At 42.9% G+C, this 19,929-nt stretch overlaps 1 protein-coding gene across 1 annotated transcript; it reads right to left on the bottom strand.

The window, feature by feature from the left end:
- Positions 1-106: 106 nt before the first annotated feature.
- LOC147235650 (ankyrin repeat and BTB/POZ domain-containing protein 2-like) lies at positions 107-19,637 on the bottom strand. The gene is made up of 17 exons (XM_086139514.1): positions 18,705-19,637; positions 11,700-11,849; positions 10,690-10,897; positions 10,350-10,502; positions 10,108-10,273; positions 8,948-9,037; positions 8,767-8,868; positions 8,391-8,487; positions 7,472-7,607; positions 6,740-6,984; positions 6,248-6,426; positions 3,831-3,936; positions 3,655-3,757; positions 3,021-3,093; positions 2,867-2,935; positions 1,876-1,989; positions 107-1,069 (listed from the first exon to the last, which is right to left on the bottom strand). Exons 1-17 carry the CDS (start codon positions 19,573-19,575, stop codon positions 842-844), a joined length of 3,090 nt encoding a protein of 1,029 aa, XP_085995640.1. The 5' UTR covers positions 19,576-19,637; the 3' UTR covers positions 107-841.
- Positions 19,638-19,929: the final 292 nt, after the last annotated feature.

The raw sequence follows: 19,929 nt of genomic DNA, 5'->3' as shown, positions 1-19,929 counted from the left end.
CTGCCTTCAAGAGTCTAACTGTAGGATTGAAAATACAAAACATATGATGCATCGTAATAAATCTTGAAGTTATAACGATAAAAATGCACATATTGTGACAACAAGAGAGTTATGCATTTATTTGATTAAGGCAATGTGGTTATAACATAGCCGAATGGCGAAATATCATCTCATCGTTGCACAGCAGAGTGGCACGATTGGTTTATTACATGGAATTGTTGAGTGTTACGCTTGCTTGACACATAAAAGAAGAAACAAACAAAAGATGGGTCCACTACAAATCAATAAATACTACAAAACAAAAATCTGTATTGGTGGCAGGCACAGAATGAGAACCATAAAGCGAATATTGTTACTAATACCATTGTGAAATATTTGAAAACCATAGTACCGTTTAAAGGCTTAATTTTCCCGGATGTGTGTCTATGTCATCAAAACATTGGCTTATTCTGTTTTTAGAACGACAAAGACAACTGGAGTTTTACGTTTTTGAACTCCCAGGCATTCAACAGCGAGTATTGAAGATTTCTAAAAGGAGCAAAATATGCATGTTTTTAAGGCTATTAGGAGAGAGGCACAACTACACAAATGGCTTCACTGAGGAAGATGGTCCAAGATGGTACTCAGTACACATATCACAGTTAAGTAGTCCTTTTTATTCTTTGGCCATTGGCTACTGATAATGTAAACTGTCAACTCAAAGATTTTTTGGTAAACAACAGTTATTCCATGAACTAACTGATATTTTCATTTACTTTCAAAGTGAATTCAAAGGACCACTGACGCCATGATGAATAAATATCATGAAATCTTCAACGTCAGATGTTCTTTTCGTGTGAAGCTACTCCCTGCATGCGGTGTTGATTGTGTACAGTCTGTGGATCAGGGCCACTTCCAGGTCCCTCAGCAGGCCTGGCTGGTTCTGGTCCCTTTCAAGGCCGGCCCAGCTGAGCTCCAAGCCCACGCCGCCAAGCAGCAGGCGGTGGAAGTCCTCTCTGTCCAGGAGCTGGTCCATATTCTGCAGGAAGAAGCCCTCACAAAACCTAGAGAGTTCATTTGCTCCATGATGCTGCAGTCACACACACACACACACACACACACACACACACACACACACACACACACACACACACACACACACACACACACACACACACACACACACACACACACACACACACACACACACACACACACACACACACACACACACACACACACACACACCATAAACTATTGTTCACAGTTAGTGAAGTGGAAACAGACACGATAATAAAGCTAATGTTGTTAATTCACTTGTAATTTGGCTTGAATCGGCACATATGGAAAATATACTATAATTTTAAGATGTTTATTTTAAGCTTATTTGTACTTATTCATATGTCATCCATTTGGAAGCTAACATTTTACCAAATATCATTTAGGAATATATAAGCTTCAAAGGAAACATCTTTGCAAACATGTGAAATATCAGCTCAGATGGCTTTGGCAACCTCTTAATTTCTTCATTGATGTACAAAAAAAATTAAAAAGGAAAAGGAGCAACTTTTTATTTTTTTTTTTGTTTACAAGTTTGTTTGTTCTTATGTTCGAATAACTCACACTACTAATTACCCATTTGAGTATTGGAAAGGACAGGTAGCAAAAAGTTGCAGTACTTTAACTACATACAGTACTGCATTTCACACAAACAATTGTTCAGATTGTGACCATTCATTGACACATACTCCACCTCCTTGTGTCTCCACCACCCACTGTCCAAAATATCTCCTCCGAAATTCAACAGAGAACAAACACAACCTCTCTGCTCTTGGCCTGGTATTTTAAAGGTCACAGGTCAAAGGACTACATTGCTACCTCACAATGTTTTTGTACCTTGGCAATCTGGTAGATGTGGACGCCGTTATCCAGAGTCAGAGAACGTGACAGCGTCGCCTCACAGCTCCTCTGCAGCCCTCGCAGTTGGAAGAACACGGCCGCCGGCAGCAGCTGCATAGTCAAGAACAATTACCGGTTTATCTCAAAGGGATGGTTTGCAAATACAGACGAGTGGGAGAAGGGCGTGGATTGGAGGTAAATCAGAGCATCCTCGAGACGTCAAAACCGTCAGAGCATCATGAAATCCAGCTCTTTCGTTCCGAACAAGCCTCAGAGGCCTGATCTCACAAAATGTTTCTGTGTCTTCAAATATGCGGAAAGACGAAATGCAAAACTAGAATTAAAAAAAGAAAAAAAAACAAAAGTTGGCTATTAAGGGCTTAGTAAAATAGCACGTTCTGCCATTTCACCAAGTTCACCTCAAGATTACCTTAAGTAACTACAAGATTACTTGCAAAACGAATATTGAGGAGAAAAAAAACGCAGGATGTTAATTATTTATTCCTATGCTGAGACCAGTTTGCTTTGATTATACTACCTCTTATGAGGTAGTGAATTTCTTATGAGGAAGTGAATTTGCCTCTATCCATCTACCTACCTACTTATCTATCAATTAATTTACCATCTCTCCATCTTTCTATTAGCCTACTCAATTATATATAAAGTATTTCTCTATCTGTCAATTCATCTCTAACAATCAATCTCTATTGATCGATCTATCCAATCATCCCTCATTATCTATCATCTATCTACCTACCCATCCATCTATCCATCTCTCGATTCAACTCTAACAATTAATCCATCTATCTATTCAAATAACCCTATTTATCTATCCATGTATCTATGAAAGTCTTTTGAATTGGTGAGTATGTTTCAGATTTCCTCTTTTCATGATTTTAATTAGAAAAAATGGAAAAAAAAAAACAATGAAAAAGACATTAAATTTCAATGAACTGAATTTGTAAGATATGTAGTTGAAAAATCTTACCTCAGCAGCTTCGGAATGAGACAAGGTGAGTCCCACCGTCCACCCGCAGTACAGAGACTTCATCATCAGCTGAGGGGAGAAACACTCTTCAGGATCTCCCTTCAGCTCCATTTTCAGAAATAATATGTGACCTAACGTAGAATATGTGCCCCACCTGGAACGTGCTGTAAGTCATGTGACTGATGTGGATGACGTTGTCAGGGGAAACACTGAGCATATGTCGGAACCTGAGGGGAGAAAAGCACACGTCTATCACTGAAGTGAATCCAAGAGGAAGCTGCTTGATAGAGAGCTGCACAAAATATGAAAATATAATTAGTAGTATCCACATCTGTGATACCGGTCTGTAAAATTTTATTAATTTCATGTTGTGTATTACCCCACTTGAAGGATAAGAAAATGAGTATGAGCCGCGATCTAGTCATCTCAAATGTAACGAGTTGTCATTGAAAAATCATATACAAGAAAAAAAAAACATATATATATATTCATCCATCCATCCTCTTCCTCTTATCCTGCACTCAGATCTTTATTTTCAGATCTATTTATTTATCTAATTCTTTAGTCAGTAGGTTATTTATTTGTTTGTTTATTTATAAATATTTTTACTTTATATTCTTTTTTCCACAAATCAAGGGGATTACAGAAACACATTACACTGAACTATTAGTAGCATGATTATCCTAGTATTTTGAATCAATATTAAAATAATTTGACCAGGCATGTATATTGAACACATATTCACATAACTTGAACGGATATTTAAACAAAAAAAAAATCAAGTGGACCTTTCAGAAGCTGACATCAGCAACACTCTGTGGGCAAAGAAAGGTCGCCTGTCCACCACAAAGGTCACATCAGACATCTCCTGGTTGTTGAGGAAACGAATGTCTGCAAACATTGACTGTATTTAAAATGCGATAATCGTTACATATGGACATGATGGGACATGAAGGGACATTACCGAGCTGCGTGGACAGAGTGATGTCCATCGAAGGGACGGCGGGGACAGCACAGCGGCTGTAGCAGTGAGATAAGACAGACGCCAGTCTCTTGGTTACCACATAGTCCTAGGAAACAAAAATACGAGACATCTCGTGAACCCTCCCGACAAGTCAAAGCACTGTGCTGAAAACAAAGCACCATTCAGGGTGTTGAAATTGATCCATTATTTTCTTAACAGCTGCTCAAGTCCAAGGGATTATTCAAGAGATTCTACCCTGCGGTGAAATTGCATTGAGAAATTCTGACTAGATTAGGTCTTCAGTTTACTATTTTTGCTATTATTGAAATGTAATTACCTGTATTATTAATTAATGCAGCTACGGGGGGGGCAAGGGCCAGTGTCTCATGAGCCGGTCCCAAGCCCGGATAAATGTAGAGTGTTGCATCAGGAAGGGCATCCGGCATAAAACTTTTCCCAAAACCAAATTTCAAATTTGCAAATCAAACCTAATAATCTCATACTGTATCGGTTGAGGCTCAGGTTAACAGCGTTCACCATTGGCACCAATGACCTACAAGGTACCAATGGAAACTAGGCTACTTTAGGTCAAAGAAGGAGAGGAGGAAGGCGTGTTTGGAAGCAGAGAGAAGAGGAAAGGCAAGAGTCTGGGACTGAGAGTAGGGACTTTCAATATCGGGTCTATGACAAAAAAAAGTCGGGGGGATGATTAACATGATGTACAGAAGGATGGTGGATATACTGTGTATCGAGGAGACCGGGTGGAAAGGTAGTAAGGCTAGAAGCTTAGGAGCAAGCTTTAAGTTGTACTATCATGGTACTGACAGGAAGAGAAATGAAATAAGAGATATCTTGAATTAGGAGTTTGTTAGGAATGTTCTGGAGGTGAAAAGAATGTCAGATAGACTTATGACTCTGAAACTGAAAGTTGAAGGTGTGATGCTCGATGTTGTTAGTGCCTATGCTCTGCAGATGGAATGTGAGTTTGAGAAGGAGAAGTTTTGGAATGAGTTAGATGAAGTGATGCAGAGATGAGAGAGTGGTACCTAGTGCAGACTTCAATGGGCATGTTGGTGCAGGCAACAGAGGGGATGAAGAAGTGATGGGCAGATTTGGTATACAGGATAGGAACGCGGGGGGACAGATGGTGGTAGACGTTGCAAAAAGGATGGAAATGGCTGTAGTGAACACTTTTTTACAGAAAAGACAGGAACATAGGGTAACTTATTAGAGCAGAGGTTGGTGCACGCAAGTAGACTATCTTGTATAGAAAAGGTAACCTGAAAGAGATCAGTGACTGCAAAGTAGCTGTCGGTGAGTGTGTAGCCTAGGACAGCATAGGATGGTGGTATGTATGATGACTCTGGTTAAGAGGAAGATCAAGAGGGTAAAGGCAGAGCAGAGGACAAAGTGGTGGAAGCTGAAAAGGGAGGATTGTTGTATAGCTTTCAAGGAGGAGTTAAGAAAGGCTCCGGGTGGTCAGGGAGAGCTTCCAGATGATTGGACAACTACAGGTGGGACTCAATCAGGGATCCACTCTGAGCCCCTTCCTGTTTGCGGTGGTGATGGACAGGCTGACAGATGAGGTTAGATAGGAATCTCCAAGGACCACGATGCTTGCAGATGACATTGTGATCGGTAGTGAGAGCAATTGAGGAAAATCTACAGAGGTGGAGATATGCAACCGGAAAGGAGAAGAGCAGTGAGGCTACAGGGAGTGGAGATCAAGAAGCTGGAGGATTTCAGGTACTTGGGATCATTTGTCCGGACCAAAGGAGAGTATGGAAAAGAGGTGAAGAGACAGGTTCAAGCAGTTTGGAATGGGTGGAGAAAAGTGTCAGAGGTACTATGTGATAGAGGACAATCAGCCAGAGTGAAAGGAAAGGTGTACAAGACAGTGGTGAGACCAGCGATGCTGTATGGCTTAGAAACAGCTACAGTGACGAAAAGGCAGGAGGCAGAGCCAAAGGTCACAGAGATGAAGATTCTAAGGTTCTATTTGGGAGTCACGAGGATGGATAGGATCACAAATGAGTCTATCAGAGGAACAGCACCCGTTTGCTGTTTTGGAGAGAAGATCAGAAAAGCCAGACTGAGATGGTTCGGTCATATACAGAGGAGGGATAGTGACTAAATTGGTAGACGGATGCTGGAATTGGAGCTGTCAGGCAAGAGGTCTCGAGGAAGACCAAAGAGAAGTTTTATGGACGTAGTGAGAGAAGATATGAAGGTAGTTGGCATGAGAGAGGAGGATAGAGAAGTGAGTTAGATGGAGAAGTTTGATTCACTGTGGCAACCCCTGAGGGGAAAAGCCGAAAGGAGAAGAATTACCTGTATTATTAATTACCGCCCATATTAATGTCTTTGTATATTTCAATTGCTGCCAGAGTTTGGAGGGACAAAATATTAATATTTACTTTGCTGGTTTCCAGCATCCCGAACATGAGTGGTATGCCTGTGGAAAGCAGCTCTGGGGTGTAGTCCTCCGTTCGGATAGAGGGGAACTCTGCGAGAAGGGAAATGATGACCTCGTCTCTAGACAGCTGCTGCGCCTGACGGAGCGACTCCAACCAGACGTGGAGCTTCCAAGGCACACCTGGAGATAAACATAGTTTTGATAGGACATGGTTTCACAGAGTTGTGTGATCCCCACTCTGAATTTCACACGTAAATTTTCCTGCTGATAAATTTATTTGTAACTTTTTTTTTTTTTTTTTTTTTTAAAAGCATTAAAATCTCAAATGCATGCCAAATATAGCTCTCTGACAGTAACTAGACAGCTACTAACATCCATCCCTGCAGGATGCATGGGTAAAAAGTTTAGGAATTTAAAATATTTCCCCTGATGTCAGGCAAATTCATATGATAATTAAAATAAATAACCAAAATAAAAGGAGGGGATTAATTACCCATCTCCCTGAGCTCCATGGTGACATCGAGGTAGCCATGTTCTGCACTGTGATATGCAGCCTGCTGAAGGGCTCTCATCCTGGCCTTGCAGAGTCGTGGAATTGGGATTTGGTTGTCAACACATTTTGCTTCCTTCTCCTCTTCCACCCGCTCCTGCTCCACTCCTTCAGCTAGGATCTCCTCCAGAGAGAGGATATCCTCCTTCCTCTGCTGTGACTGCAGCAGCAGCCTCCTTAGGACATTTCTGGAGAAGATGAGATTGTATTAACTTCAGTAGTAACTGGTATGATTTGCATCGCAGTAATACTGCTATAACTACTTCTCAAACAACTCACTACCACTGTTTGCTGAGAGCCCCGATGAAGCTTCAATCCAAAACTCCAGTAACAGGTAAGCAGTTTTCTTAATAACATGCACTGCTTAGATGACAGCCTACAGAAATGTATCCTAAAATGTACAATCTTTGCAGGAATACTAATCCTACATATGATTTTATACAGAGTAAAACATGGAAAGAATTTGTTTTTAATGAAAAGTAAATTGTGTATTTACTTGTTCCATCATGAAAAAACAGGAGTGGTATATCAATATCATATCTAAAGAGGGCGTGGAGTGGCATACAGCACTGTATTCCAGGATTGATATTCCCTCCTTATCTTTGGAGGTAAAATAGGAAAACAAGAAAAAAAAAATTAAATACTGTTAGATGTGTACAAAGACAGGCATCTCACCTGTGTCCATGCGCTGCGGCATAGCTGAAGCAGTTCATGTCGTCGTATAATGGTGACGTCAGTGAGCTCCCATGATTCCCCCCGAGGAGAGGGTCGGCCCCGTGGTTGAGCAGCAGGTCTACCATCTCGTAGTCACCTACCGGGATGAAGCACATAGTGGATGGGATGAGCTCACAGGCATATCTAATAAATTGGCAATACAGAATACTGACCTTGGCGGGTTACTGTAAATCCAAACTTATTGAATAAAAACACCATTTTTTTTTTTTTTTTTTTTTACATTCCATTTTTGACAGTTCCCCTTATGTTTTTTTAATCTTCTCCTTTCGGCTTTTCCCTTCAGGGCTCGCCACAGTGAATCGACCTCCTCCATCTAACCCTATTCTTTGTATCCTCCTCCTCACACTAACTACCTTCTTATCCTCTCTCACAAGGTCCATAAATCTTCTTCCTTATTTTTTTTAATCATATCAATTTTTTTACTGGTCAAGGAAAGCTTTAAGTACTGATTGTTCACAAAGGGCAATAACATATGTGTTTTTTGAATAATGTTTTTTTCAGGTGGAGAAAAAGATGAACAATCTCACAGATATTCACACACAAACCAAAAACAATAGGGGCCCACTGACAACTTGTGAATTTAATTGTGATGTGATGTACTGACAGGCAACCCTTCCCTCCACACACACACACACACACACACACACACACACACACACACACACACACACACACACACACACACACACACACACACACACACACACACACACACACACACACACACACACACACACACACACACACACACACACACACACACACACACACACACACACACACACACACAATTGGCCCTAAATTCTAAATCAATGGATTAATGGTATTGCAGCTCATTGGTATGAGCTAGATATACTACCTGCAGCAGCCGCCAGCTGCAGCGGTGTCTCGGTGCAGCTCTCGTGTGCATCCAGCTGTGCTCCACCCTCCACGCCCGCACCGGCCTCGAGCATCAGCTACCAGAAACAGTGAGAATAAGGGTTCAGGTGGTGAGTAACTCAACTCACTGATGTCCTTCCCTGCTGTGAATGTTCCCAAACAATGCTTTTGTTATCAATGTCAAGACTCAAAACCAGGAACGCAGTCATAACGCAAAGAAATTATTTCCTCAGTAGATTCGCTCGATTGGCTCAACAGAGGACTTCCGAATAAAACTGTCCAAATCAAATCCTAAATTAAATATATCTATGAATATTAATGAAATAAATGATAATGATGCCGACTGGATGTCAAACCTGAGTGACAGGGAGGTGACCGTGCAGCACAGCGAAGGTCAGAGCCACCCAGCGTCGAGTGCCAGGGTGAACAGACGGGTGTCTGGTGGAGCAACCAGGGACCTGAGTAACAACCAGTCATCTCTCAAAAACAATCCCTCATGAACACACACACCAGTGAAGATTGTAGTTTGTGTTTCACCTGCAGGTCTAGTTTTGCTCCTGCCTCTATGAGCATCTGTACCAGAGCTTCGTCCCCGGCGGCGGCGGCGTACATCAGAGGGCTCATGCCCTGTAGACGAGAATACATGCTTTTGGTGTTTACTTTTCTAATACACTTTCCGTCAAAGACTCCAAACCCTGCATCATATGGCGGGTCACAATTCAAGCAGAACTGTTTTATCAGTATTTAGTGGACGAATGAGTCAGGGAAGTGAAACATAACAAATGGTTTGATCAAAATGAAATTGGGTGATGTAAAAGAAAAAAAAACTATGGAGTATAATATATAGAGTAAATAATCCTATCAAACCCCCTTGAAGTCTTTTTTTTTTTTTTTTTTTTCTTCTTTCGATCTAGATTTCATCTTCTTCTTCTTTTCCTTTCGGCTTTTTCATTCAGGGGTCGCCACAGTGAATCAACCTCCTCCATCTAACCCTTTTCTTTGCATCCTCTTTTCTCTTTTCTCACCTCATGTCCTCTTTCACTACATCCATAAATCTTCTCTTTTGTTTTCCTCTAGATCTCCTGCCTGATAGCTCCAACTCCGGCATCCTTCTACCAATCAACTCATCATCCCTCCTCTGTACACGACCCAACCATCTGTCTGGCTTCTCTGACCTTATCCTCAAAATCTTTAACATGTACTGTCCCTCTGATGGACTCATTCCAGAGCTAATCCATCCTCGTCGCTCCCAAAGAGAACCTCAACATCTTCATCTCTGCTTCCTCCAGCTCTGCTGCCTGACCTTTTTCACTGCCACTATCTCCAAACCGTACAACATCGCTGGTTTCACCACTATCTTGTACATCTTTCCTTTCATTCAGGCTGATATCCTTCTATCCCACAGTACCCCTAGCACTTTTCTCTACATACTCCAAACAGCTTGAACCTGTTTCTTCACCTCTTTTCCACACTCTCCATTGCTCTGGACTGTTGAAACCAAGTACTTAAAATCATCCACCTTCTTTATCTCCACTCCCTGTCACCTCGCCGTTCCACTTAGGTTCATCTCATTCACAGACTAATTTTATGGTTCGTGTTTTTTCTAAATGGAACTTTATGCTTGAAGATACCAATTAGTTTGTATTCTTACTCTGGGACTAGTGATGCAGCTTCATCCACAAGGATGTTCTCCTCACCTGGTCATCCATGGTGTTGACTCCCCGAGCTCCCAGCAGCTTTGTGGCCTGAGGGACCAGGTCTGTCCGCCCGCATAACAGCATCCTGAAACCCAGATCCAGCTGGAACTTGACCGAGGCGGCTTCCGCATCCAGACACTTGAAAGACTGGAAGCAGCACTCTGACCTACGGATTGTAATTTCACTGTGAAGGGTAAAACAAAACTCAAGCTCCATATTCTGAGGTTGTTTTTTTTTTTTACCTGAGCTGTCTTGGTTCACAGTCCAGCCCTGGAAGAAGCTGCCTGGCCCCCTGTCTGACATCATCACTGTCCACCAATAGGCTGCAACGGTGCTCAGCGTGTACCACTGTGACACGGATCCACTCCATGAGTGGGGGAAGAAGCAAGAACGGCCTGAAAGACAGTTTCATTTTCATAGGTAGCAGGTCTTTCTGCATTTTCACAGAACCCTCCCATGTGAATGGTCCAGTATGTGGAAGTCATGATGTACAGTTGCCTTCTGACTGGATCGTATTCTTTTTTAACTCATTACGGGAGAGGCAACACTTCGTAAAAGCTGTGGCAGCGGGCAAAACCACACCTCTCACTGGTCAGCGTCATGATCGGAGGCTCCAGATTGTGATTTTCCAGGGATTCCATCTGTGGGCTACACAGGAAGTAGTACAGCGTCCGCAGGGCATCCGGTGCCCAGGATACTGGGAGGTCATTGGTTGAGCAGGGAGGGCTGACGTAAGAGACGGAGCTACGCAACCGATGCATGTGGTGCATCGCTCGGGACACCAGATCACCTGCAGGAAAAAAATTGACAGAAAAAATATTCAATCTCGTGACAAATTAACTTTCCTGACATTTTAAAACCATGATGATTGTTGCCATGGATGTCTGCTGATTTACCCTGGGAAATGGTCCAGCGGGATTTTACATTGAATTTACATTTCTGACTTAAGACCCCAAAGGGCCCAAAATTGTACAATTTGAATAAAAACAATTGGATACATGTAAAAAGTAAAAAGTAGAAGACTTTGTAGAGTCACATTTTCGTCGTGAATAGGCCATTTTCACTAAACCCCCGTGAACCACGGAGTACCTATGAGAGGTGTTGTGGGTAATGTTTCTCTGCAATATCACAAAGATATAGTCTCACCGCAGTTTTCAGCTCGGTTAATTAGAATTTGAAAGGGTCTTAAATGGAAGTGGAATAAAACCCCTGATCAGAATTAAGGGTCATTGTTTACATTTGGATTCCCATACCTAAACAGACATTGTGATATTTATCAATACTCAAAAAACTGTTTTCAGTCGGGCTCACAATGTCCAAAGGGTGAAATCTGGAAGTATGAATGTACAATGAAACACACAGTAGAGTGAGAGAAAAAGGTGCTTTGTGCCCGAGTTAGCGGGATAATGAAATTGGCCCTCTGGGTGTGAAGGTGCCTCTGTTTCCTCGATACAAGCCAAGGTTGTTATGTAACGGAGGGGGGGACAACAGCTTTTCCCAGGGGCCCGCCACCAGTTAAAGTTAAAACAAACACATGGTCAAAAACCTCTGGGGTTGCCTGCGACAGTGAAGACACACACTCTCGCACTTACTGAGCTCAGCGATGCTTCCAACACTTGTGGTGAGAAGAGCCTGTTCCAGCATTTGCACCTCCAGCTGCATGTATGTGTCCTCTGGGCTCTCCAGCGAGTCCCCTGGCATCTTTGTGTACTGGCTCATGTGTGGAGGCAGCGACAGCTCACCTAAACACACACACAAACACACTCTTTCATTAATATAAGCCTATTGTTATTCAATAGATCGGTCTTGATTTGGACCAGTAGGTGGAGACGTGTTTCTCATCTCGGCTTTATGTGTTTAAATGGGCTGAGCTGATGCATAAATATATACATTAAGTATCAAATCCATTGGCATTATATTATAGTAGTCTGGATATTCTGTTACATTGCCATATGAAAGCATTATACAACAATCAAGACACATATCGTTTTCTGATGAGAATCTCTTTGCAAGGTTGGTTTCTTTTTTTTTTTTTGCTTCTAATCACTATTCATGGCTTTTTTATAGAGTGCTTGCTAAAACAACAGAAACAGTGATTGCAAATCAAACTACTCTGCATCTGCATGGGGACACACTCAAATTATCAGTAAGAGGGGCTTCTGATTATAATCCCTCATGTGTCACCACTGAATAGAAACATCCCGCCAGTGCTGACAGAAAAGCCCATACAGCAATTATATCGTGTGTAAAAAAAAAAACACGAGAGAGCTACAATAGAAAACACAAACAAAAGGCTGAAGGCATCAAGGGCATTCATATTGCATGTTATGGTCATCATCACATACTTAACATTTATTTGAAAAGACAATATTGTCACTGTTTGATCAATTTAATTAAAACCATAACAAATAAATAGGTAACATTAATATGGTTGCTCTTTTGTTGCGCCTTGGTCAATGTTGTCTCAAGGTGAGAAACTCATTCTTGGAATTGGAATGCGCTCCCTTCTTAGATTAAATACAGGAGGTAGCATGAAGTTGTATCCTACAGTACCTGCAGTAAATTACGCAACGTTCAATGAGCATTAACTTTTATCAAGACGTCAGGGAAAATGTAAGCTAGCTTCAAATTAAGGATTAATTAACATTTTGTTTTTCAAAAAAAAAAATCTAGAAAGGCAGTTGTTTCACAAAAACTTAAAAAAAAATAAAACAGAATTGGTACTATTAGGCCAAATTGTTTTCTTCCTTTTTGCCCTTCCTTGTATTCCCTATCTGCATTAAATGAACATTTCATCATTTGATGCAGTATCTGTTTCTTGAATTTTTTTACATTGTTGTCTTTGTCATATTTACTTTCTGTGATGTCTATAATTTTCTACTATTAATTAATTTTCTTTTATTACATTGTGAATTTTAGAATAAAGCAACTTCAAGGTACAGTATTTCTTTTGTTTCTCTCATATTCTATATTTTGTTTTTTCTGGTCATATTTTTTTTTTTTTTCTTACTGCTGTTTGCACTAATTGTTATGCTGCTGGAACAATTGAATTTCCTCAGGACCAATAAAGACTATTTTATCTTATCTTAACTTATCTTATCTTATGATATGGCATGATTGATAATACAGTTGACCGACTTTGAATTTGTCAGAGCAGAGTTGAAGAGCAGATAAAATGAAGGCAAGAATGGACCGCTTTACTGCCCCAACCTGGAAAAGTCACCTATGCACGTAAAAATCCACTCTTGTCTGGAAGTTCAGAAAGAAATCTTTGGCTGAACATGAGATGAGTGTGGCAGATAATTGCTACTGATTAGTCTGCTTTGTTTACAACGAGGGAACAAGCATCTATTCATGGGAACACAACAGAAGACCAGTTTGCGGAGGACAAACCCAACCTCTGTTTTACAAGCCATACCTGCTGCCAACACTGGGCTGCTCACATCCAGGATCAGGACTCATTAAGTCACTTCCTTTGACTCGACATGAACACATAAAAACACTAAACGACCCCTGTGTTGCAACAGCATCCTTAGAGTGTGTGTGTGTGTGTCAGAGAGAGAATGTGTCCCAAAAGAAAACATAGCCATGGTCGCCAAGCCCGAAAACAACAGCTCTTTTCTGCTGCCCACTATAATACTGCAAGTGTTTGGCTGCAGGGATAACAGAACTGTGTGTGATGCATGTGTGTGTATGTGTGTGTCCCAGGTCAAAATCACCTAACGGTCTACAAATACTCCTTCTGTAATATGCGCTCTGTACTTTTAGGATAAGCAGAGTTTGTGTAAACTGGCTGACCTGTTCATTGAGGATGATGATGGTCTGTGTGAAAGGACTGTCGAGAAGACAAGCTCTATATCGAACTCGGACTTTCTTCGCCAATGTTGTTTGATAAAGATAAATGACATTTTACTAAAGATTATTTAGGGAGTCCTCAGCAGCGTGGGAGTGAACTGTTGGATATAAGTGGCTGTCTTTTGAGTACATTAGTGAGTCTTACTTTGTCAGGTTAAAAAAAAAGGGGGGGGCAGAGGTCTCACAGCAAAGAGTGGTTTCCAGGGGCAACAGTGGCTTGCCATGACGATTCAATCTGAAGACATTACACGCTAGAATGAGTGGATGAGTGACAAAACTTCAGAAACAGAGCTAAACCTGTGATTATCCTCGGCAGCAGGCCAGATTGAGATACCATATTCAAGACTCACTCTAGTGAACCCTGACTCCGCGTCCAGACGACACAATGAATGAATAACTTAATAAATGAGTGAATCAATATTACAAAGTGGAACCCACTGGTACCGTTATGCAGTAACTTTTGGTGTGGTAGGATTATCATTCTTACTACTGTGATTGTTCACTTAGATTGTCAGTACGTTTCAATTTTTATTAGACAAAAAAGGGTGAGCAGCTTAAACTGGCATCTAAGAAAAAAAACATGGAAAGTATTTGAACAAGAATAATTTTATTATCAAGGGTTTTTTTTCTTACTTTCTTCTTCTACAGAGATTTTGATTTCCTCCTCCCAAAAATGTTGCTGACTTCGCTGGCCTTTTAAATCCCGGGTTGGTTGTATGAAACCTTTGGTAATCCAGGCAGTCATGGATGATATTCTGACACCCTGGGAAATTCAGAGTTCTCTGTAAACTTGAAATGCTTCCAGTTTCTGGTAGTATAATGCCCAGCAAGATTTTCCTCTTTGCATTTATTTTGGAGCGGCATGGTGCAGTGGATTAAAGTGGTTGTCCTTAGAACTGAACAATCCTGGTTCAATTCCTCGCTCCTCCTAGGCTGTTGAAATGTTGTTGAGCAAGACACTACACCCCTAGCACTGCTCAGTAGCTGCCTTATGTTTGTGTTACATCAATGATGGATTAAATTGAGTGGTCAAATTTCACTGATGTTGTGCTCTATGTGACAATAAAGGTCTTTCTTTGTGATACCTTTATGCTACTTTGCCGATATTGAACGGTGGTCTATGGTCTGTCATAACTAATCAGACATACATTCCAGCAACCAGTAAAGCCTTTTTAATTTGCATTTATTCCTTATCCTGCATGGTGACATCAACCAACAATATCATCATCAGTCCACTTAATGACAAAAGCTGGTTTTGCCCAAGCCTTCTGTCACTGCCTCCACTTATCTCCTCATGGGTTTGGTCCCTAAATGTGGTCAAAATTAGGAGTATGGTGTGAATTGACCTGCATGGCATTAAAACAATGCACATTCCGAATGATTATTAATAGTATATAGTATTAAAGAGACATTATAAACACCTCATGACCACTGACTGCTGGCTTACGTGTGCAAAGCCCGAACCAGCAGAGTCCGGCCACAGTGGCTCCAGACAAATGGCTCGTAGGTTTAAACCAGATTACATTAACAAAACAAAGTCTTCCCGCCAGTTCTAACTGGCTTGGGTCATTTACTGCTGCAGTGTTCCCAGTCCGCAGCAGCTTTATTAAAGTAATTCTTTATTTGTTATGATGGGAAATTTGCTTTATTTTTCCTGTGATTTGATTCACTTTGCAATAGATTTTTCATTGAGGACACTATGTTGTGTTGTCATTTTATGATAGACTGTGGCTTGTGGTTTGGTAGGATTTTCACAACAAGCCAAGATAAGAATTAAATTGTTATTGTAGTTTTTCATGGATATAATAATTGCTCTTTGAGACAGTTTTGATACAATATTTTCAAAACCTTAGTGAACTCACAGCAACATCAGTGTAGCATGAAACACCAGTTACTGAATTAAGAGGCAGTCCTCAAAAGAGCACAGGAGGACAGATGAGCAATGTTGTGTTTGCACACAACCTCGGCTGGGATGTTGAAGTTACCATTCTCCTCCATACTCTGACAAAATGTATAAATTGATCAATTAAACACCCAGCTTAAGGATTAAGGAGTGAAGGAAACTTCACAAGTATTTTGTGACCTCCTCTTAAGAGGCATTTAATGTGTAATTGTGTTTCTGACCCTCAGCAAATCTCTGCAAACAGAGCAGAGGCACTTTATTTGAAGCAGGAGCTTAAGCGAAACAATTTGAGCATTCGCCGCTTGAATGGTGCCTTTACTAAAAAGGCAGAGGGTGTTCAAGGCACGAGGTGTGTGTGTTCAGCTAGAGTTGTGTGTGTTTGTTTAGCCAAACAGACAGGACAGGGAGCTCAGCAGCCCAAGTGGGAAAGAGAGCTCCTTTGTTTCCTCCGTGTGGGTCAGAGGCTAACAACACTCACTCATTTACTTTGCTTGCTTTTTCCTGCTCGCTCTCATGGGAGCGCAGGTCTGCATCCCAGCATGCAGTGGGCCAGGGTTCGAAAACATGGCACCTACAAGTGGGGTCATATTTTGTATAATGATGAATGTGCTGTTCTAATGGGCTTATTCATTCACTGAAGCTGTCAGAACTGTTTTACTTTGCGTGGTGTGACTTTCAAACAAGGAGTCTAATGGTTGTTTTTTTTGGCTATTGGTAAGTAAGATGGCCTACGACAAAGTACCAGATTTAATGCAAGTAAACTTTTTTTTGACTTGCTAGTTAAATATTTCACAATATATCCCAAGGTATTGTTAACCACATATTAAATACACAACATGAAGGAAACTTTCTCCATCATCAAGCTAAAGTAATGGCATTCAGTGTTTATATATGGTAAAAAAGTTAGACTTTTACTGTTTCTAACATACATACATACATACATGTATGTATAAATATATATATATATGTGTGTGTGTGTGTGTGTGTGTGTGTGTGTATATATATATGTATATAAATGTATATATATGGCCTAGTAAACTAATGGAGCGGGGTCAATGGATGCTGAGGCGCATAGTGTGAAGAAGTCTCAAACTTTCTGCAGATTCAGTCACTACAGGACCTCCAAACTTCATGTGGCCTCCAGATTAGCTCAAGAACAGTGCTTTGTAGAATGGGTTTCCATGGCTGAGCAGCAACATCCAAGCCGCACATCACAAAGTGCAATGCAAAGTGTCGGATGCAGTGGTGTGAAGCTCGCCACCACTGGTTTCTATGGCAGGGGAGATGCGATCTCGAGAGTGACGATCGCATTTCTCCATTGGCAATCTGATGGATGAGTCTGGGTTTGGCGGTTGCCAGGAGAACAGTACTTGCCTGACTGCATTGTGCCAAGTGTGAAATTTGGTGGAGGGGGATTATGGTGTGGGGTTGTATTTCAGGAGCCGGGCTTGGCCCCTTAGATGCAGTGAAAGGAACTCTGAAAGCTGACAAGATACCAAGACATTTTGGACAATTCCATGCTCCCAACTTTGTGGGAACAGTTTGGAGCTGCCCCCTCCATTTTCCAACATGACTGTGCACCAGTGCACAAAGCAAAGTCCATAGAGACATGGATGACAGTCTGGTGTGGATGAACTTGACCTGGCCTGCAGAGTCCTGACCGATAGAACACCTTTGGGATGAATTAGAATGGGATTTAAAAAGGATGAATGGGTTTAAAAAGGGGGCGGCATGGTGCTGCAGAAGTTAGCACTTCAGCCTCACGGCACGAAGGACCCCGGTTCAATTCCTGACCAGGGAGTCAGGTGGAGTTTGCATGTTCTCCCTGTGTCTGCGTGGGTTTCCTCCAGGTTCTCGGGATTCCTCCCACAGCCAAAAACATGCATGTTAATGGGACAAAATTGAGAGAAATTGAGCAAGTGAACGGTTGTTTATCTATATATGTGGCCCTACGATTGACTAGGGATGTACCCTGATGTCTCACCTGATGATAGGTGGGATAGGCTCCAGCATCCCCCGCAACCCTCAGTACAGATAAGCAGAAGAAGATGGATGGATGGATGGATGGATGGGTTGAAAAAGGCTTTATAAGGTCACATAAGTTCAAGGAAAAGCAGTTTGGACAAAATGTTGAATCTGGGGTGACATTAACAGGTCTGACGCCAGTATAGGGAGGCCTGTGTTCATTCATGCTTTGTCTTTGATCATCTTGCTCTAAGGTTAATATTATTCACACATACTTCTCTGTGTGAAACGTTTACGTTGGTCTAATTAGATGAGAGATGAGAGATGAGAACAACTTTATTAATCCTGAAGGAAAATGTTGTGCCAGAGTTTCAAGTAAAAAAAAACAACAAAAAAAAAAAACATAACAGTAATAGATAATAGTAGAAAGGAGGAAGAATAAGAAATATAATGAAATATGAATTGTCTTAACTGTTAGCAGTAACTACAAAGATTGAAGATTCCCTGCGGCTGAGGGAAGAGGAATTAAAACTTAGGTTATCATAAAATTAGGTTATCATACCGGTTTCCTGACTTTATATGGTTAGTATTACATTTTGGCGGCCCTGCGATTGACTGGCGGCAGTACCATTTTATTGAGTCGATGTTAATTTAAAAATAAAGATAGATAAGTTAACAGAAATGTAAATATTAATTTCTAGTTAGTCAGGTGCATGGTATTTACTCCAGGACTATACTTAAACTATACTTAGAGCAGACAAAGCAGAAAAGGGGGGACAAGAAAAGAAAAGACTCGAGGACTAAACTGCATTATTTCATCCTGTGATCATGTGACAAACACGCGTTACACCCTCCCGCAGTATTTGGAACTCACCGCTGGCGTTTTTGCCGCAGATGAGGTGTTCGTAGACTTGCAGCGGCCCGCACAGCTCCGCGTCGCCGTCCACGGTTGCCTCCAGCAACTCCGGGGTCACCGGCGGACGGCAGGTGCCTCCGCCGCCAGACTCCGTCTCCTTCCCGGCGGCCTGCCTCGCCGCTCGGAGCGCTCGGGCTGCCACCTCCTCCGCCAGGCTCTCCACGCACGCGGCCAGGTAGAGCGCGGCGGAGTCGTGCACGCGCACAGACACGCGCGTGTCCACCATCCACCGGAAGAAGCGGCCGACGGAAAGCGAGAGGCCACCGCGCACGGATTTGCTCCGCTGGCGCGCACCGCCCGCGACGCTCATGCAGTAGCGGGAAGCCGCCGCAACCGCGGAGGAGACGCAGCGTTCGGCCAGAGCCCAGCTCAGCACCAGCCGGACTGCGCTCTGCACCTCCAGCCGTGTGCACCGCTGGTGTAGCTTGCTCAGCCGCTGTGCTTCCCGGCAGACGCGCACCAGAGCCCTCCGCAGCAGGACGGAGAGGCGCTGCTCCGCCGCCGGCGTGAAGGACGAGTCCGAGCCGGACACCCTGCGCAGCAGCAGGTGCAGCTCCCGCTCGCTCCACGGGTAGTCGTCCAACTCCGGCAGCACCGGGCAGCTTCCCGCGACGTCCGCCCCTTCCTCCGGCAGGGTGCTCACCGTGTCCCAGCTGCCAATCCGGCTGGAGCCCACGTTTTGCCGCCACGGAGGAGTACCGGCACGGGGGCGGATCTGCCTCGACCCACCGGAGCTAGCAGGGCTACGAGGCGGGTAGGGGTCCCCGGGAGGACACCCCAAATCCAGGCTCAGGTCCTCCAGGGTTTTGGCCACCGCACGACTGAACATGGCGCACGGCGTTTGGAAGAGTGTTCGACCGGGGTTGAAACGCGCGTCCGGTTAAGAGTTGGTGTTGGAGGCGGATCGAACCGGGGGGGGGTGGGGGGTGGCAGCGTGGGGGCCTTCCCACGGAGCCCCAAACCAACCGGCCTCTGACGGCGCGCCTGCCGTTTGAAGGCGCGCCGACCAATCAAACCCACGGCCGCGCAGTGATAACACAGCTGTGTTTACATCCGCCCTTTAAGCGCCCCCTGCCGGCCGCAGCGCGGCTGTCCAAACACAAAGGCAACACCGCTTGTTAAAATAGATCCTGGCTCTTCGGGTCGTGTTTCCAGTGAGAGTGTTTTCATCGAGCTGTGTGTG

The sequence above is a fragment of the Fistularia commersonii genome, chromosome 3 (assembly GCF_037954325.1).
Source record: "Fistularia commersonii isolate RoL2024-O1a breed Wild chromosome 3, RoL_Fcom_v1.0, whole genome shotgun sequence".
NCBI classification, from domain to species: domain Eukaryota; kingdom Metazoa; phylum Chordata; class Actinopteri; order Syngnathiformes; family Fistulariidae; genus Fistularia; species Fistularia commersonii.
This window is presented reverse-complemented; position numbering and strand designations above follow the sequence as displayed.